At 35.9% G+C, this 27234-nt stretch overlaps 1 protein-coding gene across 2 annotated transcripts in view; it reads right to left on the reverse strand.

The window, feature by feature from the left end:
* The window catches only part of MIPOL1 (mirror-image polydactyly 1), a 171032-nt gene that overhangs the window by 85904 nt on the left and 57894 nt on the right, over nucleotides 1-27234 (reverse strand). For both annotated transcript variants that reach the window (XM_026849995.1, XM_026849994.1), the window contains one exon: nucleotides 13566-13673. In XM_026849995.1, coding sequence (XP_026705796.1) covers nucleotides 13566-13673 — 108 coding nt within the window. The remainder of the gene's footprint in view (nucleotides 1-13565; nucleotides 13674-27234) is intronic.

Raw genomic sequence — 27234 nt, forward strand, 5'->3', positions numbered from 1 at the left:
TTTTATTTTATCTAGTTTGGGAAACAAGTGTTTTTGTTGTTACTGTTGTACGACAATTCCAAATTGAAGGAGCTATCAGCAGCATTTCCAAGGTTTCACTCTCCTCCCAGTCACTCTGCCACTCTCTCCTCCAACATCTAAAACAATTACAGCTCAACTGTAAGAAATAGGAGCAGATAACCACTTGAAACCAATTAATTTTATGTGATACTCTTAAATGCTTAAAAGTGTAACACAATACAAAAAAATAATAATGTTTGGTATACTGTCTCCTCCAGACTATATGCAAGGAAAAAGTTTGAAATCTGTATCTCTTCAAAATGCAGCTAGTTGACACCAAGTAGTGTATTCAGACCATTTACTCACTTGTTTTACAGTGGAACAAACACAGTTCCGTTTTTAAACTAGAAACCTGTACTAGATAGTTTCATCCTTCCAGAAGATAGGATGAAGGATTAAAGTACCACAGCAATGAGGTATTTTATGATTCATTCTTTTTTTTTTCCAAGAACTCAGTAAGAAGCCTGGTTAAAATACAGGTGTTCTTAATTAGAATTTGGGTGGAAAGGTTTTGAAGGGATATGATATTCTTCACTGAGAAAGCGTAATAGACTTTTAATGTGGACATCAAAGATTTTCCTTCTTGTTAAAATGCCTTCTGGTCTGAGCTCTTCTGAAAGAACTAGCAAAGTATCTATGTATTCTTACCAAATGTCATTGTGTCATGTAAGATACCTAGCTTATGAAAATAAATTTGAAGAGAATTTCTTCTGACCTCTGAATATTGTCATAACAGCTTAGATGTCTGTATAAGAGCCTAATGCTTCACAGATTTGGGACCTAGTCCCATTAAAATTTAAGTGCATGTGGAACTCACAAGCACCGAGATCAAAGCAAGAAAGGGTGAACTTCTCAAAATTTAGATCCTATAGCAGTAAGTATTAACGTCAGCAGGGCTGGTCTTCAGTAGTCACTGTGTGCACAGTCACATGTGCACAGAATCGGGCCTAATTTACAAGATTACTTTCAGTGTTTGAAAGCCTGGTCCAAATGACGTTTCTAATGTAAAAGATAGTTTAAACTTTTTTTTTTTTTTAATTATGTTGTTTGGTTGTTGTTTTTTTTTTTAATAAGTTAACCTAGTTCTTCAAAATATGTGGCAAAGATATTTGTAAAGAAAGAAATTTATGCGCAAGTCATGCCACCACCATCTTAATAACCCCGCTAGCATAGCAGGTATTTCTTTAATAAACAAACAAGCATTGAAATAATCATCTTGAATGTGATCCATGAGGAAATGGTGAATTTATGAAATGCATGGAATTTGTCTAGTAAAACTGTGAAAGATGACATCTGTTCTTCAGTGGAGAATCACTTCTGGAGATGGAAAATGCAGTATCAACCAACACAGTTCACAAAATAAAGTCCCAGAAGGTTTCTTTATATATTGAATCTAAGTACAAAATGACATTTGCGTCTTTGAGTTTAATTTTAAATTGCAAATTTGGCTGCTTAGCAGCTTAACACAATCACCAATACACATTAATACCATGTTAAGGCAATGTGATGTACACTTATTTACTATTACTTCAGCTTCCTATCCAAAGTTTGAAGACAGCTGTTTTCTAATTTCACCTTTTTATTGCTTTTTCTTTGTAAGATATATTTACCTTACCCCTAAGGCTGAATTTTGGAAGTAACAACACAGTTGACTGAATTTTGGAGGCATAAGAAATTGAAGTTTTAATTGCAAATGTATTTACAGGAGAAAATCAGACCTTTTTTTGAGTGTTTTCAGTGAATAATTCATTTTTTGTGCAAGTGTAATGAGCAATTTTGATTCAGCTACATGACAGAGCTATGCATGCGTTGTTTCTAAATATGAAGATAAACTTAATATATGTTGAGTTGAAATTCTAATGCATTGATATACTTCTGCTAATGTGAAACTTTACACCTTTCGAGTCTTCATATAATAAAAAACAAGGCTGTGTATTTTGTATGCCAAAATTCTATTGTGCTTGTGTTAATAAATAAAGGTAGTATTAATATCCTTTCTGAATAGGTGGTATACCACTGTGTGTGCAAATGTTTTTTATGATTAAGGTCTGGAATTATCAAGTTTAATACTTGACTCCTAATGTATAGTACTGCTCTAAAGCTTACTGCTAGAGAAAAGTCAAAGTCCAGCTGCCAATCCATAATCTCATGAGAAAAGCTGTGGAGATCTACTGGAAGACAGGTGAGGAATATTTTACTTCATAAAGACCACTTTCATAGAAGAAAAAATATCAAAATAAGTCCAAGTCCATTCATTCCTTTTGCTTTTCAAGTGTTCTCCTAATGACCTGTATACTGCTCAGGTAGAAATACACACTACTGCACACAAGGAGCACATCTCTTCCCCTTAGCAACCTAAATATGTGAATGGCAAAGTCCACTTTTCCTTTACACCTCTGCGTGGCCACAGACATGTAAGTCAAATCAGGATTTTGCTCTTATTTATGGGGAAAAGAAAAGGATTTATAAAAGTTTCTCGGTGATCTAGGAGCACAAGTGCCCTAACATCAAAAATGTGCCTCTGCACCAGACCAAATAAACATATGGGAATTAAAAAGGACGGGCAAAATGAGTCCCGACTCCGCTAAGTAAATGATGTCACCAAGCTGCACTTTCTGGACATGGGTTTTTTAGACTTCATCTCATTTTAAAACCTGAAGTTTCTCACCTGGGAACAGAACAGAAGAGGCTTTCAGATTACAGTAAAAGATAAATAAGAGCAAACATGTAGCACCCTGAGGCTTCTGAATCAAAGCTTGTCTGCAGCCTTACAATCATACTAAGACCAAATGTTTCAGTGTCTTCTTTTACCATCTGTCCCCTTTCTACTCTGAACCATACTTCATATGATCACTTGCATGCAAAATTCTAGGAAAGAGTTCTCCAATTCTGAACAGAAGTTTCTATTCTTCAGTTTCTGAACAGAAAGATAAACATATAAAGACCAAAGATTCCTTTGTAGTAAATATGTAAAATTCTGAAATATTTATATCGATCCTCTATCCTATCCCTGGTTTCGTCTACCCAAGATCTAAAGTAGATTCTATCAATTCTGAGAGGCGTTTCAGATAAGGAGGTCATGGATGGGTCAGAGCAAGACCTTTGCTATTTAATGACCCTGTAGCTTGCTTTTTGCACAAGAGCTTAGGTTACTACCTTTTATACATTTTATTGTAGGACAAATAACTGACATGTCATCATGCACTCAGGCTCAAGATTTTTTTTTACAGTTGCTGCTCAAACAAAAGAGAATCGTTGTCCTGTGCAGAATAAAGAGTGTACATTAAGACAATGAAAAAATGATTGAAAATTAAGATTTACCACACTTTATTTCTGCCTGTATGAATAACAGATTTCATATGGAGAAAGAAGCAAGATTAATGAAATAAAAAGTAATACATAAGAATGTCACTCCTCCTCTTCATTCATTAAATCTGATATCTTGTCTCCAGCATCATTTAATACTTGGTACCTGTGAAGAAGGAAAAACTTAACTTGGCTAATTATTTTTGGTACTTTGTTTTATTATGATACAATGCTGATAGATACTTGGAAAACTATGTCAGTGAAGAATAGGGATGATATTATTAATAGAAACTAACGCTAATGGCTTCTTTAAACATTGTGGAAAACAGTTACTATTTTATGTACAAAATGGCTTCAGATTTAGAATCTTCTAACTAAGATTGGAAATACGTTTTACAGTATCAGAAAGTGGCAAGTAAAGGAGGGAGTCCTAGTCTTCTAGTAAGTCTATAGTAAGTCTGATATATTAGGCTTCATGATTGTTTTACAATTAGATTAACATATGCCCTTTGTTCCTGACCCATGTAATTCCAAAATGAAGCTCCATACTAGTGGGGAAGTGAAAGACTATTTTTTATAGCTGTTTGAAGTGCAGCAATATGACACCTCCTCAGATGTTACAAAGGTTCATAGTAGTACTACTATTGACATGTTAATGGGCAGAAGGAAGGAAAAATGAACCCATGACTGGGGTGATAAACTATACCATTGGAGATGGCAATGAAACTTATCATTAGAGCTAAACAGTTTTCATTTTTATAATATGATTGTGGTTTCTACAGTACATTTTGCTTACATATTAGAGTCTGTGATTCTAATTTACAAGATACTGATGAATTTAAGTGTACTTTAGAACAAATTAAAGAAAAAATTGGTGTAAGGCATGGGTATCACCTCTATCAAGATGAGTGAAAGAGCAGGTAGCAGACAGCTTTCTATCTGGCCACAGGATGCCTGCATAGTTTGTTACATCTTCTATAACTTCAGAATGTTTTTCAATTCAGAACATGTATTTCTAGGATACACATATCTGAGATCTGCCCCAGGCCCATAAACTATTCTAGTTCTTAAGTCCTTTAACAGAGCTTAGGCAAAAACCTAAAAATGCTGCAGAACATTTACAAATGAAACAAAAAGCATCCTTGAAACTGGAAGGCCAAGTGGCAGCATCACTGAGCAAAGAAGGAACTTCAAGGAAGTCATCCAAACAGCTATCAAGAGAATCAACCATACAAAGTGGAATCTATCCTGTTAGAAGGAAGAGTGCAAAGTATTTGTAAAATGCTAAATTAATATAATATGTGCAGATGCACAATTACAGAATGGTTACATAACAAACATGGACAAGAGGGCTTTGTCAACAGGAAGTTCGTGGTCACAGAAGCCTTTTATCATGAAAGAGATGGTTCTTTGCATACCAAAAGTGACGATGAGGAAGCAGCCTAGATGACTGTGAGAACGATAATCCAGATTTAGAATAACCTGAAACCAGGAAATTGCATTCCAAGAAACTGCTGCATTCATCAGAAATAATACTTCTGCTAATTGAAAGTAGTAACACTGACTGACCTCATGGGAAGACAATTTTCACCTATGAAATGGAAACCAAAAAACAAGACTCAGCCAAAAGGTTTGAATGACCACATCATCTCCAATGACAAAGGCATGTTTATAGTATATATAGTTTGTTGATGTTTAAGATTGTCAAGAGTAATCTGGTGCTGAGACATTTGAAGGTTGTCAACTAAAAAGCAACAGACTTCCAAGGAATTTTTAGAGGAGCAGATGAAACTTGACATCAAACCTGAAGTGTGAATGAGCAATGAATTCCTTAATGCTTAGAACTAAATCAAAGTTCAATAAATATATCTGTTTTGGCTAAGAGATGTCCAGCATCTGTTAACAGAAGAGAAGGAAGACTTGCACTCCTCAGGCAAGGTGAACAAACTTTTAGCCAAGACACTGTCTGTTCAGTCTATCAAGACACATTCAGTACCATTCTTGTGCAGATGTTTACAGGTAATATGAAGCATGCTAAAATTCGTTAAGACATATAGTGCTCTAGACAAGCATAATTAGTTAGATGCAAGTCCTCTCAGGATCATTTTCAGAACAAACGTTCTGCCAATAAATGTTCACTCTCATCCGTATACTACTTTGCTTTGAAACAATTCTGAAAGACTTAAGGTCACAGTAAATTGCTTGATCTTCTTTCATTTGAATGAAGTCCAAGAAATCCTGAGGAGCTGCTGTGCAGAGAACGCTGTACACATAGAGCTACCATGCCCGACAGTGCTGTCGGTGAAAGGACAGCCTTACAGATATAGGAAGGTGGCACAACCAGTGCATCCAAGGAAGCAAAGATGAGAACTTGCGTATGTCTATTTGTTTCCTTCAACTTGAAAAACCACCCAAGGCTTGAAGGAGTTCAAAATTCTGGCCTATAGTGATGCCTTAGTGAACCAATACAAACGGCCTTGATGCCTATCTACACAGCCACTTAATGACATCACAAGCTGTCCGCTGAAAATTATGCAACTACTAATATGTTACCAAACATAATTTCTCTTCAACTCCCAGGCAGATGTTTCATATAAATCAGATGTATTAGACTCTGGAAGCCTGTGTTTCTAAAGGGACCCTGGACAACTTCACTCTCAGTGAAGGGAAAGTGTCTCATCTCACAATTCATTTCCATTGTTTTTCATCAGGAGAAAACACTGTATTATTTATTTATGTCACATTTAAGCTATTACTTAAACTTTCAACTCCCTATACAAATTAAGATATTTTTGGTCAGTTAATTAAAATGTCTGTCAGTGCTAAAACATTAATTACCAGATGGGAGGAGACAGTCACTAAGAATGTAGTTGTCACTTGTGAATAACTATTCTGTCAAGATCTGCATAACTAAATAAAGCCTACCAGCCTGGATGGCTACAAAAAAAAACCCCAATTAACAAAACTGGTCACTGAAAGTGATACTAGCAGACTGAATTTCTGAACTTCACCTTTTGACTCATGGTCAAATACAAGTGCTACATTAGTCACTTTCTGCCTATAGGGGATACACATAAGAAAACTGTTACACTTGTAAATATATGACAGCAGATGAAGGAGGAATCCCTGGCTGAGGATCTCTGGACCCAAACTGACCAGATGACCAGGTTATGACATCTGGCTGAAAGGAACAGTTGGGTTCAAGGAAACTTCAACTGAGTGCTTTAAAGACCACTTGACCAGTGCTTCCATTTTTTCCACCGGGACTGATGGGGAATGTTGGTCACTGTAGGGTTATATGAGTTATTTTCTCTACCTCTCCATACATACAGATAACTGGGTGGGTGGTCAGAAGTCTGCAGCAATGGCTTTTGGAGACACTGCCACTTAAGCAGCAAAGAATGCAGAAACTTAATGTTGAAGTGGAACATGGACAGAATTATTTCTGCAGGAGTTGTAAACATTCTCATTTTAGTGTTCATTTGTGGTACGATACACCAGCTTACACCGATACCCTCTGAGGTGTACAGTACTAATTAATAACACCAGGATAAGGGCTTAACAGACATGGGTCTAACCTTAGTGACCTTGTGATTAAGTGGGTTTGGGTGCAGCACAAGCAACTGCTCTGTTCAATGCAATTAAGATTGCAACTGTATCTGTCTGATAAAGTGTCTAGGAAGCAGCAACTGAAGAAAAATGTTTGTGCATAATTATCCAAATCCAGATTGTCAGCATCATGTTCCAGGTTTTACTAGGTCTTTTATTTCTACCGCCTCTATGTACTTAAAAGCCATTCAAACATTCAAACTTTAGCAAACTTCCACTCTAAAAACTAATAGTGATCTCATGTGGTTTACAACAAGTTTTACTGACAGAGTAGCAGATTTGTCTCTTACATTGCCCAGTATGAGGGCACATAATGCTTTAGGGTAGCTACTGGAGAGCAAAATGGACTCATTGTGGCTTTCTACAAATCTGAACTGGACAACTCTCCTGAAAGCAGAAGAAGGAAGTCGCACCATTCTTTGGAGAAGCAACTGAACTACTGAAACATCTCTTGGACAAAGTTAGAGACTGCAGATTACTTGATAAATGCTCTAGTATTTTATCCTTGTGTGAGTTATTGGAAGAATAGCATGAAGAACTTTTCAGGATTAGTTGTAACAACATATTATTTGCTGGAGATAACCTCCAGGAAGCCTGTTAACTATTCCCATTGCTTCTGAAACGTTCCTGTAGTTTCAGAAAAATAGATATGGATCATAAATAAATGCAAGGGAACAGTGTATCTCCTCACAGTGAGCAGCAGATCTGCAATCTACTTCTCCTCCCCTTCTACTTCCAATATGAACCTGGCATCACAGTCTTCAAACATATCTATAAATACTTTTGCAAATGTGATAGCAGCCCCTTTTATAGGTAGCAGCACATGACATCCAAAATGAAAACTATGATTGCTTTAGGGTTAACTCCACAGAATGTTCTCTCAAGCTGAGCTTTCACAGGTTGATATTCTGTTGGATAGAGAGGGAGCAGTGTATAGTGGCCAGAGGAATTCAGAGCAAATTATGAGAGAAATGGGTAGATTGTCCAACATATGAAAACTGCTGAGTTGCTTCACTGAAAAAAACCCAACCACTGTGAAGTAAGCACAGTATTTCAAACCATCTTTTGCCAAACAATAACACCATACCAACAAGTAGATCAGCAGCAAGTTTTAAACTCTTTGCAGAGTAATGTCTACTTACTTTGTAGCTAGAAACTGGAGAAAGGTGTAACACCCACTTCACCAGTGGATAACATAGCTATTCATCTGTTAGCTATAAAATATTCGTAATCAGCAGCAGGTTTCTATCACTCACACAGCACTGCAGTTAACAGTGAAACAGCTGAAATGGCCGAAGTTGGCGGAGTGGTGTTCTGGATGTGGCTGGGCCTTGCCTCATTCAGAATTTACGTTCCAGGTTCCTGATAAATCAACCTCATCTCCGTTGCCTCATATAAAATGATTATGGAAGTATTTAAAGGCTTTTCTCAAATGGTTTTCTAGAATCAATTAATAAATATAATAAAATGTAAAAATTGTATGCTGAACTGGAATTTGAATAGAAGAGATTGAAATCTCACAACTTCCCACCACTGGTTCAGGCAAGTTTCCCTGGATTACAGAATATTTCAAAAGCGTGTGGCTCTGTCAGAAACAAATCAGAGGCTTTACAGCCATAAACCAGAGCTCTAAACTCATTAAAATGAAGGTCTGAAACTTCAACTCTGAAACACTAAACATAAAACCACTTAGAATTACTTAGATTTGCAGATAAGGGTCACAGTTACGATCTTCTGAAAGGAGCACTTTATTCTATAGTCAATATTATATGCCTAAATAGCATGAATATTCCATGCTTTTCAACAGTAGTAAACATTTTAAAATTCATGTTAAAGCTTTCTTACTTTTGTTTTAAACTCTTGTGACATCAGATTCTCCTGGGATCGTGTTCTTCATAGATGATACATTGACTAGTCATCTGGATTTGTTTTTGTGGTTGCCATTGTCAAGCAGAAATGTAGAAAAGGTTTCTACTCTAAAAATCTGGTAAATTCTGGGAATCAAAACAGAGCTTAATACAATCTATGACAGACATAAGGGAGTAGTTAATTTAAGTCTTCTAGGGTGGCTTTTTCACAGGCATCATTGCTGGAACAGCTACCAAACTTCTATGCATGTTGGATTTCCTGCCCTTGACACAGTTCTTATGTGTCAGCAGAAAGCAGATGACATCAGCTACAACTGCTTTATGACACTACTGTTGACAAATTTCTGACAGGTCCTTCAGGTCACTTTTTTGCCTCTGACTAAATTTATGATATTCTTAATAAAATGATGGAAGCATGTCGGACAAATCCTAGAGAAAACCGCAACTAAAAAGATTGATCAGTCAGAAAAACATCACAAAAGCCAATCACAACCAAAGATTAACATCTTAACAGCTCTAAAGAAGGTTAATAATTTTTACAAGTTCTAATGACATCATACTTGGATGGACTAAACTCATTAGGTTACTAAAGGGCACCTGATTTGTATACCATCATGAAACAGCAGTCCTCTCCATTTTGAGAGTTTGGCTTGGAAGTAAAATTAATATGTCTCTCTGGTCTTTAAAACAGATTAATAGCTGCTTTAAGAAGAATGTACGAGCTAATTAAAAATTGCAAAATAAATCAGGCCTGGGAAAAAACCTGTCACCTCTCCCTATGTTTCATTCAAATCCAGTTAAATATTTCCCATTAATTTTCACATTAAGTTATTTGTTTCACAAGAATTATTTCCTGTCCTTCTTCAACTGAGTAAAAAGGACATTCACACTGGCAAAATCTTTATTTTTCTTTAGGAAAATGTATTACTTAAAACTCTGCATTTCAAAACTTCACACCCCAAAGCTAACAACAATAAAATGATCCACAACAATATTTAAATACTAACGAAAAAAATAACAATTCTTCAACTTTCCTATGTTTAATTGAGTCAGCTATTTCAGTGTATTGTGGGAATACGTTTATCAGAATCAGTAGAGACCAAATGTTAATTATGAAGGCCAAGTACAAATGAATAATCTTACGTATAGACCCTGACACATTAGAACTGCAAAGCACTCTGCAGATCTTATTTTATGAAAATGTACTAAGAGCGCAAATGTATAGGCCCTTAGGAAGCAATTATCCCTAAAAGATTTAGCTATAATTCAATCTGAAATATTATAAGAGATTTTTTTAAATAGTTTCACAAAGAGGAGGATTATTTTACTTTAACTATGGAAATAGAGGCCCACATGCTTCTCTGAATGACCTCTGTGCAGTTGTGGGCATTGTCTGGAGGGAAGATTTGAAATTGGCCTATTTGTTCAATTAATACAATTCCCTATGAGCAATAAGAATATTATAAACATTAAGAATACCAGTTTGGCATTGTGGGACTGAACGGCCCACATCACTATAAGGAATGTTCGACGCAATAAATATATTGAATATGGAAATTTTACATCAGATACTACTAACATGTATGACAGAGATCAGTTAAGAAGACTTATCTTACTAAAGACATGCAGATGTTATATTGCACAGTAAGATAAAACAATACAGTATAGGTCTATACTGCAGCATGCCTTATGTGTCGTATCTTCTATTTGTCACACGATCCTCAGGTATGACATGGGATCTAAAAGTGTAAAAACAAAGCGTGCAATAGTGCTTACATCATCTCTGTGATTTCCAGATCCTGGATCTGTCCAAATTACTGCCACCACTTCTCTCTCCCAGTTACAATCTGTCTCTGCTGCTTTGCCTCACTTAGAAGTCTATGGGCTGCCACTGCCTCAAAAAAGGGTGGCAGTAGCCCTGTGAGGCAAAATAACTAAAAACAAAACTAAAAGCTTGCAGTTTAATTTACCTATTAGGCCATACTATCAATGGAATGAAACAGGTTTCTTGTGGATTGGTGTCAACATTTTTTTCCTTCTCAGCACCTCACTGCTGTGAGATTACTTTAAAAAGTAAGAAACAGTATCTGTTGGGTTTTGTTGATTAGCGTATTTCAGGACCCCATAGAGGTAATGATCTCATCTTTTATCACAATCTTTTATGCCATCTTTAATCTAGCTGGTCCTGATCACTGTATTTTTATCAAGTTACGATTGCAAGTATCCTTGCATCACATCTGATGTTTACACTCCCATTACTCCCTGAAGAAAGTCTAAAGCAGATCAAATTCCTCATCTGCTACCTATCACCAGAATACACATTTTGCCAAATTGAATCAGACACTGTTAATTAAGTTTAAGAGAGTAGGGAAAATTAAAGATTTTTTAAAAACTCAACTTTCTTGACAGAAACTGTCCTGCATAGACACAGAAGGAATACCTGGACTCCTCCTGCAGGACTGAATCAATAGTACATAGTGCAGTTCCCAGTTTACAGAGAGGTGGTTAAAGTAAATCTAGTTCTCTGGATCATGGTGAAAATAAAAATAGTTGTGTTATTTAACCCTGCACCACAAATGGCCTGTCCTGTTTTTCTGAAAATGGTCAGATGATCAGAGGGTGATTGGCAGTAAAGAGGAGACAGGAGGGGATTCCTAGGTCTGTACATGCACTCTACATGTAGCATTTACAATAGCTACTGACAAGAGGGTTTCACAGGGGAGGTGTGTGCCAAGACCTCAGTGTGTTATCTGTCAAGGGGCTCTGGCTGGATATTTCTCTGGCAGGGAGCTCTGCCACTGACGGCAGCAGGAACGCCCCGGCCAGCTGCAGCCAGGCCCGAAGCACTGGTCAAACCCATTTCTAAAGGAGTCGGTCGCTGACACAACCTTCATCCCTACCAGCCAGTCCATAATTTTTAGGCTGCAACTGCAACTGCAACTGCATTTACATGAACGCTTAGATCAGGATGAGTGTTCATATGCTGTATATCAAAGCTAACAACTTCTGCCAACATTTCACAGGGGCATTTTAAAGTTTTCAAGGTCAAGAAGTCAACTTGACCCATCAGCCTGTTAAGGAGTACTCTGATGGACCTGTCCTCACTGTAGGTAACAGTAAAATTAACTGAGACAAACTCTACAGAGGCACAATATTAAAAAAAAATTCAACTTTACCAAATATTGAAAAGCAGTCCTTTTTTCCTCCCCACATTCTCATCTCTAAAAGACTATGACCAATTAACCTCTAACTTTGAAAAATCAAAAAATGCCTATGACAGCCAGAAATTAAATTCTTTAAAGATTAGGTGCTCAGAGAGCAATATCAGGCTTAGAATGAAATCCTGAACTATTAAGTCACTTCTTGCTCTGAAAATATAATTATTCTGTAAGCATTACATCAGGCAATATTAAATGTAAAAAGTGTAGTTTCAATAAAACATTTCTATTTTCTAACAGAAAGACTATGCATAATATTTTCAATGACACAGAAAAAACAAGTCATCATGCAATTAATGAAAAACAATAAGTGTTCAATAAGTAGCATGCTCAGCAAGCACTAAATTTTAGTGATACCAGGTTCAAAACAATATTATTATTGTGGTCAGAAACAGCCCTGAATGTTTACGATCTCTATTTCTAGTCATCTGAGAATGGACTGCTCTCAGGACTGCACACCTGATTTTGTAATATTCACCACAGATTCTGATAACAATTATAAACCCATGGAACATAGAGCACACAGCCTCTATTCATTATACTTTTTTTACTGAGAAATGTCAAACTATACAAGAATTTACCTTTATTCCTATACTTTGCATTGGTCACGTTGTTTCATGAATAATTATGTTTCCTGAATATTAAAAAAGAAAAAGGAAAGCAGAGGAAAATCTGCCTATAAATTAGATACGTTTGGATCTTACTGCCTAAACCAAACACAGTTTTAAAACAACAACTCAGTATCAACAGAGTATTTATTTATTAAATATTTATATTGCCTCTCCACTATCCACTATCCATAAAAGATATTTTTAAGAATATAGTGGTTGGATAGGTATACACGATGCTTGTACATCTTACCTGGCATCGTCTCTTATTAGGGCTAGCGGTGAGATTGCTGGTTATGTAGCTATCAATTCCACTGACGTTACAATTTCCCTTTCTCAAAGCAGCAATAACCTGTCACTTCACACTGTCCTTTCTCTGACCCTCTCTGCCTCTCTGCTCATTTTTATTCTTATTGACAGGACTTATTATTCCTCCTCCCAATTCCAACTAGCTCCCCTTTTGCAAATAGTAGTATCAACTATGTGGTCACTAGTAGTATAGGTCAACAATGTTATTAATATAGCACACACTGCTGGGAGCAGATCAAACAGCCATGCTTTAAAATATTAGTTTTGCAAAGGTACCATGAGGCAAATAGTTGCAGCTTTCTTCACGTTATAAAATGTAATATCACAAGGACAGGCCCCAAGAATTTAGCATTAATTACTAGCCCAATAATTTGGAGGATATGTTATTTTTTTTCTTGTTGTTTTCATACACAAAATAAAATAAAACCATAACAGAAGGGTGCTGTATCTGTGTTTAAAGAAGGGGTTGTTGGCAAACACCATAGCTCACTTCTGCCGAAATGTACACAACTGATATATGCAGCCCAGAAAGCTGGCACCAGGGGCTTACAACCTTAATTTGCCTGCAAGAAGAAATGGAGATTTACCTTCAGAGCACGTTCTTGATTGTTTTCAGCAGTCAGATGTCTCGTGTTGTTTGCTGAAGTCTGGTTCTGCTCTTTCAGATGATGAAGCTCCTGCTCCAGCCGTTTGCACTGCAACGAGGAAAGAATCCCATTAAGTAGAGGAGTGTGGGCACATTTTTTTCAACAAGCCAAATGAATTAACGTAAATAACCCCATCACCATTTCTGCAGTAGTGAAAGCATCAGACAAAAGCAAGTTACAATCACAGACCAGTACTAGAGCTATGCTTTTTAAATGTGCACCATTATTCAGATTCTTCCTGGTCCAATTGCATGCCAAAAAAAGCTAAGTTTAGTATCAGATAAAGACATTTTGCAGAATGTTTTAAAAAGTCTTAAAAATGTTGGGTTGAATTTCTGCTCCTAGTTATGCCAATATAAGGCTCGATTTTGTCTTTTATGTATTAAGTAAGTGGATATAAAGGAAGTAATACATGTTTTTAGAAAAGCAAGCAAATAAAAGACCCTCCTCCAAAATCTGGGACCCAGCTTTTATAAGAAAACAGACGTGTAATCTTTATACTTTTATTTTTCACGCTAAGAGATTACTCTAATTCCCAAACACACACCATATCTTGAAAGAAAAAAAGTTTTAAGGTTGTTTTGTTTAAATATTTAATTTAATGACAAAGAATAAAAAATTTATCATTTGCTACTGTGTGCATACACATGCATACTTACTGCTGTCAACCAAACATCTACTTTAAAGATTAAAGATCTGAAAATTGTGAGCTAAATTACATTTCACTGTTTATATGGTAACCATAAGAGGTCTTGTCCAGTTCATTGTCCTATGAAAAAAACCCTTTTATACAAAAAAGCGGAACAGATGAAGTACCAGGAAGACAGGGGAACAACTGTTAGAACTAGGGAAATACACAATGTTAGCACATTTTAAAACAGTACATTACAAGCACGTAGTCTGAGATCAGCACCAAAACCCATAGCTGACAGACTGTTAGAACAAAAGACAATTAATTGATAAAAAGTATTTTAATAAACACTTTCTGAAAACACTAGTAAGAAAGGAATCAGAATCATGATATAATGCCCATGTAAGCATTGCAGTCCCAAATGAAAGATCCGGAAACATCAGTATCTTGTACTATCTCAGTGACTGTAGAAGACACAGAACTGAGCTTCCCATCAAGTGTATACAACCTATTCTGGAGCCATTCAGTACGTGGGACAATGAAGCATGGCTCATGACAGCTCTAAAAAAAAGAAAAACTGTGAAACAGCCATAGGACTGCAAAAATTATAACTGAGGTCTATGTAAAATAAGGAGTAGTAAAGGATCTTGAGACATAAATTTTAAAGACATACCAATACGTACACTTAAACACAAAATAAGTCCTTAACAATGTACTGCACATCAGGCATCCAGAATACTATGTAAAACAGAATGATTCAATTCTGTATTTGAGTAAGTTTTAAATAATTGTAGGTTCAATTCACATATCTGTTGTACTTCATTACTTCTCTTAGAAATCTGGGCTCATTTCTAATAGGATTATTTATTTTAAAGGCAGCATATTTTTCTGGCCTAGTGAAATCTCTCAGTATCTGTTGTAAATTTCATTAATGCACAGTTTTATTTTTTTGCGAGAAAAAGACCCTTTCCCATAAAATAGGGAAATACAGAACAGGTACATTTGATTGCAAATATTTTTACAGACTTGAGACATTTAATGTCTGTGTTTATCTCACACAAACATGAAAATCACAGATCACAGAATCATGGCTGCAGTTCTTTTCCTATGTCTAGCATGAAAATTATGTGTCTGCTGGCACGAACGTGCCAATAAAACTATGGACAAACTAACACCAATTATGCTTTTTTTTTTTTTTCCTCTAACACATGATCTAAATAGCATTTAAAAAAATAAAATCAATCTACTATTTCAGGCATTACTATGACACTCTACACATTGCATCATGTAAGATCAGCAGGCTTCTCACTTTTCTGCTTTGCCAACACTTTTCTTCAAAACAGTGTTTTGTAATTCCCAATTTGAAAACAGCACAGGTTTCTTACAGTAAATATTATTGAAAAGGCCAAAATCTCAATCTACCTTTAAAACATGATTCTATATTCATGCTTCTCTCTTGATTCGAAAAGTGAATCAAAAACATGCTAAGAGCAAAACCTAGCTATAGGACCATGCAGAAAAAAGGTCTTGATGTACAGGGCAGGTTGCACAACTAAGGACATGGGTGCAATCTCACTCTGCTTGCCACTTCACTCCTGTGAAGACAGGACAGTGACATAAACAGCAGCAGTGGGACTCTGCTGTCATGAGCATATAGAGCATGTGTCTTAAATATATAACACAGGTAACAAAATGAGTGGACCTCCCTATCAAGTCAACCTTGACATGATTACATTTACATCAATCTTGGTAGCATTCTGTAATTCATCTTTACTTTCATTTCCACTAGGAACATTGATATCTGAAAAAATCTAGGCTTATTCAATCAGCATACTGTTTGAATCCATTTTGAGGGTATTGTTGAAAGAAATGGTGATCTAATTTGACCTTTGCACGTAAGTGTCTTAATATGTTGGAAACAATGAATTAACAGAAGATGTTCTGAACTATCAATCAAAATGTATTTATTCCTAGATGTCTAGGAAGTCAAATCTTTAATTTTCCTGTTTACAAAAGTACTATAATAATACTCTTAAATGGCATCATTGTGTACATCTTAATAAAAATTTTATACTCTACAACACTTCAATAGCTGAACTACTTCTAAAACATTAAAATAGCATTCTAAAAGCAAGCACTCTTTCATAAGAACAAGAGTATATGAAATTTCTGTGTAGTCTTGCTGTAAAAAGTTTTAAAAATAGAATTTAAAACAATGCAACCCTTCTATTCATTTGAGCCAACATTTTTTGAATTCTGTGTCATTGGTTGTTAGCAAGGTCCAATAAAAATAGATGTTCTTTAAAAGAACATGTGTTTTTATTGGTTCACTCCAGGGCTCTAAAATGCCAACAGCTGCAAGTAAGAAACTGGATTTCCTTCTAAAAACATATAAAAATACTTTTTGGAGCACAGTGTAGAAATGACATCGTCCAATTCAGTACTGGCAAAAAGGAAATGTTGGATGTATCCTTTTAAGAAAGCTGAAAGCTAAAGGAAGTGTTTCATTTAAAATATTATAAATAAGAATGTCTAAACGCCGTTATCCCAAACTTGTGAAAATTCATACTTGTGAAACCTTCAAATAGAATCCTCTTAAAGTCAGAGACAAAATATTTTGTGCAACACAGGTTGACTAAATATCTGATCTGAGGTGTAATTATACACTTCAATGGAGGTTCCCCTGAATTGAACACATTATGAAAGATGGGCTGTTAATTGAGAAAACTGCTTCTTTAACTCAGATACTTTTGAATACATCAAGGAATACAAGAGAAGTGTAGATGGATGTCCAAGAGAATATGTCTTGATCAGAACGCTAAAGACTTTGCTAAGTAAAGGATATTAGGTAACGTGTCATTTTATAAAGGTTTCACACAAACAATCCACCAAGAATTAGCTTCATTGCATGGTCTACTGTGTGCATGTGGAGTTCTGTAGCTAGAAAGGCAATACTGAAGATAAAAAACAAGAAGCCAAAAACCCAATCAGAAAATGGTTTCCTCTCTTCATTCAAATTCTCATGTTTGCTCTCCTCTATGAATATATTTCCCTTAAAGTCTCCTACCTTAGCTAGCCTCATTCAGGTGATAACGTATTTGTCAGACAGTGAACCTCTTCAAGCCAACAACCATCAACCTTGAACAACCATCGGTGCCCAGCTGTACAGTTTTCACTACAACATCATCCATTCCAGGCAACAGGCACTCAATCTGCTTTTTAACCATACCTCCACAGTGCAATCTGACTAAATTGCACTCAGTCTTTCCAAACAAATACCCCTGTACCCAACACTGGATATATCACAAGCAGTTAAGACAAAATGGAAAAAAAAAAAAAAAAAGCAGGTAACATACTAGACAGCAAGTACACCTGTTCTTCCCTTCCATCTTATAATTTAAACAATTAGGTTACTGGTGAGCCTTTTTAAATGAGCATCTGCTAACACAATTCAGCAGAATGAGGATGTTTATGAGAGGCACTGGCTCAATGCACAGCAGGTTCTGACTCCTTTCTGTGACTATCCAGGTGGGAGAGTTGAGAACACTGCAAGGAAAATCCAGACTAACTGCAAAAAGGAGCACCTGCTAAAGTGGACACTGATGGAAAGGTCGAGAAATGGACCAAGAGAATATCAGTAAAGTCCTGAGTAAAGTCCTTGAGGCTCACCCAGAAAGAGACTGTTAAAAGATGGTCCCAGTTCCAGGTACACAAAAGGAGTAAAGATGGTTTACAATGAGTTGGGTATTTCAGAAGATAGAAAAATCAATGCAGATAACCACTTAATAGTGTTTGGCCTTTACTAGAAAATGAGGTTGCATTAACATATCAAACATAACTTTAGCACTTGTATAAACAAATTATCTTTAACATGCTGCCAGCTTTTCGGCATTTGCTTCTTCAGCTTGTACCTATAACATGTTAACATGGTGTTATGGTGCCTGCCATGTCTACACAGATTGATGAGTTATTTTTTGATCGATCATTACTTAACATGATTATTCAGTGAGGTGTTCTGGAAGTAAAAGGTACAGACATTACACAAGAGTAAAGTAAAATCTACCAGTCACTGGAGAAATAACATTAGTAGGGACAAAGACGGAATGCAGCAAAGAATTAACATTGAGCAGATGGATCCCTTGCCCCCAGCCATTTGGTCCCCATGCAGTTTGTTTATATGAAGACAACACCTATCCCCAGAGGCCTCATGCAGAAGCATATGTAACTCTCTGCTACTCAGGTCGATATGACTGTTCATGTGCTTTCAAAGAGATATAAATGTTTTGCTACACCAGAGTCCCTCAGTCTCATCTCACTGAACTAGATAGTAATGTCAAGTCCATTACACATTTTTGTATTATAGCGCAGATTTGACCCAGACAAAGGTACTGTGACACTCCTTGGCTGAGGAAACAACAGCTAAAGCTGAATGTAACAGAAAACCATAACACATCCTTACTACAAATGCAGTCTTGGTGGCTATTTAATCCTTTTACATCTATATTTGCTTTTAATAGTACTATATAGCATACAGTGTTTTCCGTCATCATTCATTAAAAGAATCCAAACCAACCCCTCCTGAACTTATGGCAATATGCTAGGGGAAAAAAAAAGAGTCAACACATTATGCCATTTATCTGATAGGGAAAAAAAAGGAATTGATTTGTCTCCGTTAATACTGATATTAGGGTCAAAGTCTAATGAAACAAATGTACTAGGACTAAGATGAGGACAAATTATGCACAAAGTTCTTTCCTGAATTCTGAATTACATTTGATTGTCTCATCCAACTAGTACACACAAAATATAGTATTTTATGAAGATATATTTACTTTTTCCTCTAGAACGCTTGTCAAACCCTGCAATGCTTATAATGTTAAGAATCAGCACTGGCATAAACACACAAGACTCCACTGACAAGATTGCTGAAAAAAAAAAGGCAGTATGTAGATGGAGGCACTGCAACATGCTTGCCTTGTTCTTGTAGTCTTCCTGAAGCCTAGACTATTGGCTGAGTGGGGCCAGGGTCTTTCATCTGATCCAATCCCATCCAGTCAGTCTTACATGGTCTCTGTAGTTTAATATTAGATCTAGTATATAACCACAGCCTCCCACAAATAGCTTAATTCTATTGTTAAATTCAAGGTAACATTTTTATTCAAGTCAGACAAAAATCAAAAGTGAGTGCTTAGTCGCTTATCATGGGTCAGCTGGTGAACAATTACTCGACAATGTATCAGGGCCTTCACATTAAACAGTGAGTACCTGATTACATTCTGGGGAGTTTTATGCATGAAGACCTTGTTGAACTGGGATCTCAGTAAGTGAAGTAGTGAGAAATAAAAGTAACCTAGCTCCTAATGAATAATTTGGGAAAATGGTTTATGTCCCCAAATTATGGGAAAGTAGTAGTCCATCTAAATGGCATATGAACTATTTTCCAACATGCATTTTTTCCATTATGCATTTTAAACAAAATGCTCATCAGCAAAGTAAATGACACATTGTATCTTGATGGAAAATACCATTAAAACATGAGTTTATGGGATACCAAGATCCTACCACTACAAAACATATGTTCAGATAAATTCTGAAATTACTTAACACATATTCACTGCAATGAATAACTGAAGTACAAATAATTGTTCTAGACACCAAACACGAAAAAGATGAAGAAACATGGCTACTTTTTCACCTGTTATATTTTTGAAGTCATGACATGTGGAAACATGAATACAGAAAACAACCACATGAAGCAAACAAAACCAATTCAACTAATTCTTCTCTTAGTTTATTATTTTGTTCAACTTTTCTTACTTCATTTATAATGATCTGCACTTCAGAGTAGCTCCCAGCTCAAAGATGCTGAATGGAACGCAAGTGTTCTCAGTTCAACAGTTCTTCTCTCCCCCTCCCCTCAATATTTTATTTTTGAACAGTCTGCCCCTTGTCCCAAATTCATCACGATTTCTGGAGAGGCAAACATCTTGCGCCACTTGGATGCTGCACAACTCTTTCCTTTGCAGACAAAAATAATACCAAAGTCATCCAGTCAAAACACAAACCAACCTTTGGTGTCACTGTGAATTATGTACTTTGAACTGCAGATGTTTGGAAGCACTTATATTTATATAAATAGATTTTATCCTTTTTCTTCTAAAATAATAATTTTAAAAGAAATAAAGACATAAATGAGTTTCTACATAATAATCACTAGATGGATTTTTCCATTAAATTATAATTTTGAATTAAAGCTTTCTAATCTTTGAAAGAAAGGACTTTTCTTCAAAGTTCTGGCAAACCATCAACAAATGTGTTTAAATGATTATTTATACAATGCCTAGCAGCTTAGAACTACTGGGATTTCAAGAAAGAGAAGTGCTTTTGTAGACCTTAGACCTCAGGAACATATGCATCTTTAAAAATTTATATTCTATTAGTAAGAGAAACACTTAAATGTAAACACCTTTTTTTTGCAGCAGTGCAATGGTGTCTTGCTCTATCAGAAGCCACAAAAAGAAACGCATTCAAATACAAATGAAACATTTTTGTCTTCTATGTCACTATAAGCCAGTTGGAACCTGCAGCTAATAATATAGGCAGATAATATGCTGTATACATGACTTAGTTTCCTCCTACCATTCCTTTCCCTTCTATTTCTGAACACTTCAAAATGCAGCAAAACAAGCTTTCATTTATTTTTATTTGAACAGTAAAAGGAACTGTAAGTGCACAGAAAGACATTCAGAGAATTCTGACAATAAAGTTTAACTGTTTCCACTCTTCATGTTAACAATCCTTACATGTGCAGCTATTCAACAGCACTGAGTAGCCCTTTGATACTCACCACCCAACTCCATTCTCAATATATTCTTACACTTCCTTCCAGTGATGACATTTCAAAGATCAAGACAAGCTTGATCTACTTCTCAAAGAGCTCAGCACACACAGGTTTTCCTAATCAATCACACTCATTATAAAAATGTGCAAGGAGAAGTGAAAGGAAAAAGTGACATTCTCAAGCTATATGTGATTCACAGGTCATTTGAGCGGGGTTCCTATACTGGACTACTAGGGCTCTGCTAACAGCGGTTGCTGACAGACTCCCAATCTGCAGGAGGAAACATAATAGTGGGAGCTGCTGAAGCCACGTAACGGGGTCACCTTCAGGGTTTACTGTATCCATTGAATATAAGTTACCAATCTTCTCTGATACATTCTTTATAGTAATTTCTGATCAGAACATAAACCCGGTAACTTGGAGTCAAACATTTATTCATGAGGCTGTACTGGGTCTGAAATTAAGCAAAAATGCATTCAACTAACCTAAGAGGTTTGGGGTTTTTCCCCCTAATTGCCTGTCATATATAAATAAGTGACTTCTGCTTTACATGAAAGTCACATTATTAATTCAATTTTTTAATTTCATGCCTACAAGTCTAATAAATAATGTATAAACTAAGCATGTAAGCTGATGAGTAGTATGCAAGGTTTGTATGCTTGCTCACACACATGCCCCACTGCAGAGTTGTAAAAACACTAGGAACTGGCACAGGACAATGAACTTCATATAGTTTGCATGTCAGTGTGTTATATTCAAAAGCAAAGGAAATTACCAATACTCCCAAATAATTCGGCAAACAGAAAATACTAAATAAAATATTATAAGAGGAAAAGATAATTCAGGAATGAAGATTCTGTTTTAAAAACAATTTAAAAAAATTTTGTAAAAAGTAAATCTTTTTAGCTAAATTTTAAATCTCTGAATAAAGCTCTGTCAGTACAATAATAATTAGACTAGGATCAGTTCTACTTTCAATGCATGGCAGCAATTCCAGCATACAGATTCAAGAGATGATTTCAGAGTAGAAACTTCTGCATAGAAAATTATTCACAGTGACTAACCTCAACATCTTTAAAAACATTTAAAGAATAAAATTACACAACACCAAAGAGGTCTTGGAATAAATTACCCATTAAAACAGGGCATGTATTAGTATACTATTTACAATAGAACCGAAACTGAAATACTCTGGCGACTACCTCAAATAATTTCCACCCTAGTTGAGTAGTAAGTACTACTGCAAGAAAGGTCCCAAAGAAGCCAGTCAGAGCAGCTGAATATTAAAATAGTATTCTGATCTTCTTCTACTTATGGTCTTAGTATCCATTTTCCAAGTCAGTGCAACTCCTACATACTCATTTACATACTATTTTGCAAGGCAGCTTTGGTCATTCTAGACTCCAGTGCTAACTACTGTGCGATGCGTTAGCACACTGAGCTGTAATATTATGAAATGGGCTACTGCAGTCAGAATATTTGGTAAATGCAGATAACCTGCTATTCCACTTACTTTTTGTCTTCAGTTAGATAGGAACAGATTCCTCAGCAGCCAATCACCTCTTTATCTCATGGGCTCAAAAACCAATCCCATTTTATTTCTGCAGATTTGTAGATCCTACACATGTTCTTTCTAACATGGAAATATAATCACAGAATCACAGAATGGTTGAGGTTGGAAGGGACCTCTGGAGGTTATCTTTCCCAATCCATCCGCTCAAGCAGGGCCATCTAAAGCCAGTTGCCCAGGACCACATGTAGATGGTTTTTGAATATCTCTAATGAGAGAGACTATAAAAGGACTATAAAAGCCTGCGTATTCCTAATAAAAGGAAGGAACACAAATTTCAGAAGCTGTGAAGTTATTTTTTACTGTTTTGCTTTTTTATTTTTCCTCCTTCACTGTTGAACGAAGAAAACTCAAGTCTTCCCTCTCCAGTTTCTTTAGTCTCTGCCTCCTTCAAATGTAGCATCTTTCCTCCTTTCTTTTGCACAGCAGAATGTACACATAAACTAATTCTCAGTTCTCATCTTGGCCTGTGTGAGGTCCATTCCACTGCACTTTCTCATTTTTGTCTACAATTTTTGCTTCATCTTGTTCCCATAAATATTGTCTTTATTATGCAGCTGTTCTCAGTAACACTTCTTTAATTATATAAGTGTTTGGTGATGTTATAACTCTTGATAATGAAACACTGACTAATCACTTAAGTTAGTAAATAGGACTTGCTTGTTTTACGGGATGAGAAACTATCACAGAAAGTTTAAGAAGCTTAATCAGCCAACAAGATCATGTCAGAACTTGGATTATTACATGCAAAAACTTTGCTTTACTGACTTGACCAATTGATATGAAACTATTGCTTCCTGTGGCCACGTGTTTTGCTGGCTCCTCAGAAGAGTAGTTAGTTCCATTACAACCAGATGGCCCGTAGCCAAGAGACAGCTTGTCAAACATCTGACACAACACACCATGACAGATAGCTGACAGTTGCTTTTGTTAAAGCCTATCCTCCACTGCCAGTTAATCCACAGTGTTGGTACTCAAAAAATATATAGAGTAGAATGGAGGTAGTGAAGGTGTGAAAGATGCATGAAAAGGAGAAATTTTAGAAAGAAACATTCACAGACTGATCTTCCAACTAGATCTAGATCTAGAAATTAGGAATCTGATTCTCAGATATATGCAAGGCATTCAGCTGCTGACAGAGGTATGTTTTTAGAAAGTGTAACCTTGTTTAATTGAAAGTAACCAACATTAATTGACAAGAAAACAAAATTTGGTAAACAGTCTGTCATTCTAATGAGCTGGCTTTCAAATAAACTTCAATGGATTTTCTTAAAATCCACATGCAAACAAGACTATTGCCTAAACCTTAAGTTGGCATTTACTGCACAAAAGGACAGGAATACTTCAGACCCATTTTTAAATATCATCACATTATTCGATGAAACAGTATCATTGATCACCGTATAGATGCCATAGCTTTTAAATCTCTTTATTCGGATACTGTAATCATATGATTGCAGGTGTTCCTTGTAGTACACTCTATCCGTTCTTATAGATACCATACTCTCAACCAAGCCATCAGTTGCATAAGTAGCAGTTCTTTGATTTTTTATCCTGTAATGTGTTCTCCCCAAACTTCTTTAATGTGTAATAAAAGCTACTTTAAACTAGATATTATAACAAACTAAAACAGCTAACTAGGTAGGTGAAAACACAAACCTCTGCAGATGTGTCAGGGACAAGGAACACTTTATGAATAAATTACTTGTATCAGTAGTATTTGCTCTTTCTCCATGGAAGCAACATACTTTTTGAGGAAACTTCAATACTAAAGATCACAACTATCTGAAAACAATATCGATATCAGTGTTTTAACAGTCTGAGAATAAGTGTGAAAATGGTTAACTAATTATAAATCTTCAAATGTTATTGTGAAACCAGTTTCTTTCTCACCAATACAGAGATCTAGGTAACAGCAAACATATAAAATTCATATTTCAGACATCTTTTCAAATTGCTAATATGTGCTGAAAACTAAAATGAAAATATTTAAAAAACCCCAAGAAATTAACTTTGCACAAGCTTAAAATTAATCATACATAGAAGACAAAGATACCCCACAAAGAAATGTTTAACAAAGTAAACAAAAGCTCTGCAAAACTAAAACAAAATCACACATTTAGAAATTACGTATTGCTCAACTTCAGAAATAATGAGAAACGTCTGTATGATTTTGGGGTATGAATAAGACTTTTCAAATATTAAGTAGTGGTTGAATCTGAAGATTTTAACTCTGTAACAAGATGTAGTTTTAGCTTCTAACTGAAGTGTTTTACAAGGATCAATATGACTAGCTACCCAAATAGATGCAGACTTCTCAAGAGGATTGACCATGCAGCTTTGAATTAACAGCCACCTTAAAAGCTTTCAGATATGTTACTGAAAAGCAGAAATGCTTACACCTAAAAATCAACTGCCTTTGACATGTGCAATTACCAACATTGGCCTCATCCAACTTGAAGCTTCCTGGCAATTCCATCCCTCAAGTGTAGAGGGTAGGACACCCTAAGCAGAAAAAAAATAAGAAAAACACAAAGACAGAAGAATGTTATGACAACTTCTGAAAGCAAAGTGATAGGCCTGCCTGCCAAAACAAACAAAATGGGTAAAATGCATGACTACTGCTGAGAAGTGTCTGGATCCCATAGAAGACAACACACACAACATTAAGACAACATAACGAGACACACAGCTGCTGGGTAGCCCTATGGTAGAAAGCAGACTGATATGGCTATTTAGCACAAGGGATTAACAAGGATTTTGCTGTTTCTTCTGGGGGGCTGGCACTGGATGTTTTCCTTTTCACAGTTTGGTTTTCAAGACTAGTTTTGCAGACTGAGATTCAGTTAAAGTCCCAACATTTTGAATGTGAATGGGATCTTAAGTCATGAGCCTGAAAAAGTGCCTGCAGATTGAGAAGGAATACTTTGACTCAAAGCTACAGAAGATGAAGGAGGTAAACTCACAGAGAGGGCTGGCGTTCACTCCTGTCCTGAATACAATCCAGCAGAGCTCTTCCAGGCAAAAAGGAGTGAAATCTATTGTTTACTAAAGTTGTTGGGATTTATAATACAATCAGTGAGGTATGAAATTCCTCATCATAATTACAAAGTGACTTCGAAGTAAATCTTACCTCTCAGTGACAAGCCATCTCATGAGACAACTAGGAGCAAAGTGTTCATAGCCATTCTTCTGATATAAAGCTTTACTCTGGTTTTTGGGTTTTATCTAATTTTGGTCATACTTATGCAGATAGTAGAGAAAGGTGTTACAGCTAATTAAGAAATAATCAATTAAGCATAACTGAAAGATGACCAGTAACTGCAGCAAAACTTCAATTAATATACTTGATTTACATTTTCATAGCTGCTAATTCATTAACTACAGGTAATGTCAAAACTCCTCTCTCTGGTAGTTATTCAATTCTATGTTATCAACAATATAAAGTATACATTCAGAAGCATTACTGCCAAATATATTGCATACGTTAGACCAGTGAAATATCCTGTAGTTAGCCACTTGTATTCTGTAATTCTGATAACAACTCCAGAATTGCAAAACATTGTCATAATTTATGATTTAATACTGTTCTTCAGCCACAGCTAATGTTTTTTTGTTATAGCTAAAAGTATGGTACCTTTCACACACAGTTTCTTAAGGACCCTTAAGTGTTTCTATATATTTGAATGGTGACATTCAAAAAGGTATTTTCAATACAAAAGTACACTATAAATCAGAATATATTTTGAGCTGACTTTGTGTACACCCACAACATACTCAACAATAAATACCTTAAAAATGCTACTGAAAAGAATCACAACAAAACATCAGAAAGTATTAACAAGTTCCCTGACAACAACATCTTACAATCACATGCAGACCACATGCAATAAGAAAGCCTGTCCTTCATTCGCAATACAGGGTAATGGAAGCTAAATTTTTCTTGTTCTCAAGCAACTCAGCTTGAAAAATAATTAACAGTGAATAAACAGAACATGGAAAAGAGGGTAAATCCTAGATACTCACCATCTGAAGCACGAAACAGTAAAGCCATACAACAAACAAATGTAGGCATACTTGGTGAATGAGACATAGATAAGTTAATGCTACTGTGAAATCATTATTTCATAAAGAGAATATTGATAGATTTTCTTGTTCCACTTTTGGGGTTTTTGACAGGGCCACTATGCACTTTAGACCAGAATATATAAAATAGCTTCATCAATCCTGATGGACTTCCAGAAATTGATTAATGGCTTCACAGTCAAAACAGAGGTCACAATGTCCAGACCAAAGCAAGAGGGAAAACTGCTGTTGCAGCAGTTGCTACATGTTCATTTAAAAGCAATAAAAATCTAGAAAGAAACTGAAGTAACAAAAATGTTTAGTAAGTTCTACATTTCAGCCACAATCATCTACCATTTTGTTGAAAACAAGTAATAAGCTTATCATCATTACAATAATTTTTCCTTACATCCTCTTTTACTGCCAGACCTAAACTTTCTTACTCACCACCTCTCTTTACCACTTAAAACACATGTTGAATCATAAGGATGACTGTGGAGCA

Source organism: Athene cunicularia (assembly GCF_003259725.1).
Source record: "Athene cunicularia isolate RWA chromosome 5 unlocalized genomic scaffold, athCun1 chr5_part1, whole genome shotgun sequence".
NCBI lineage: Eukaryota > Metazoa > Chordata > Aves > Strigiformes > Strigidae > Athene > Athene cunicularia.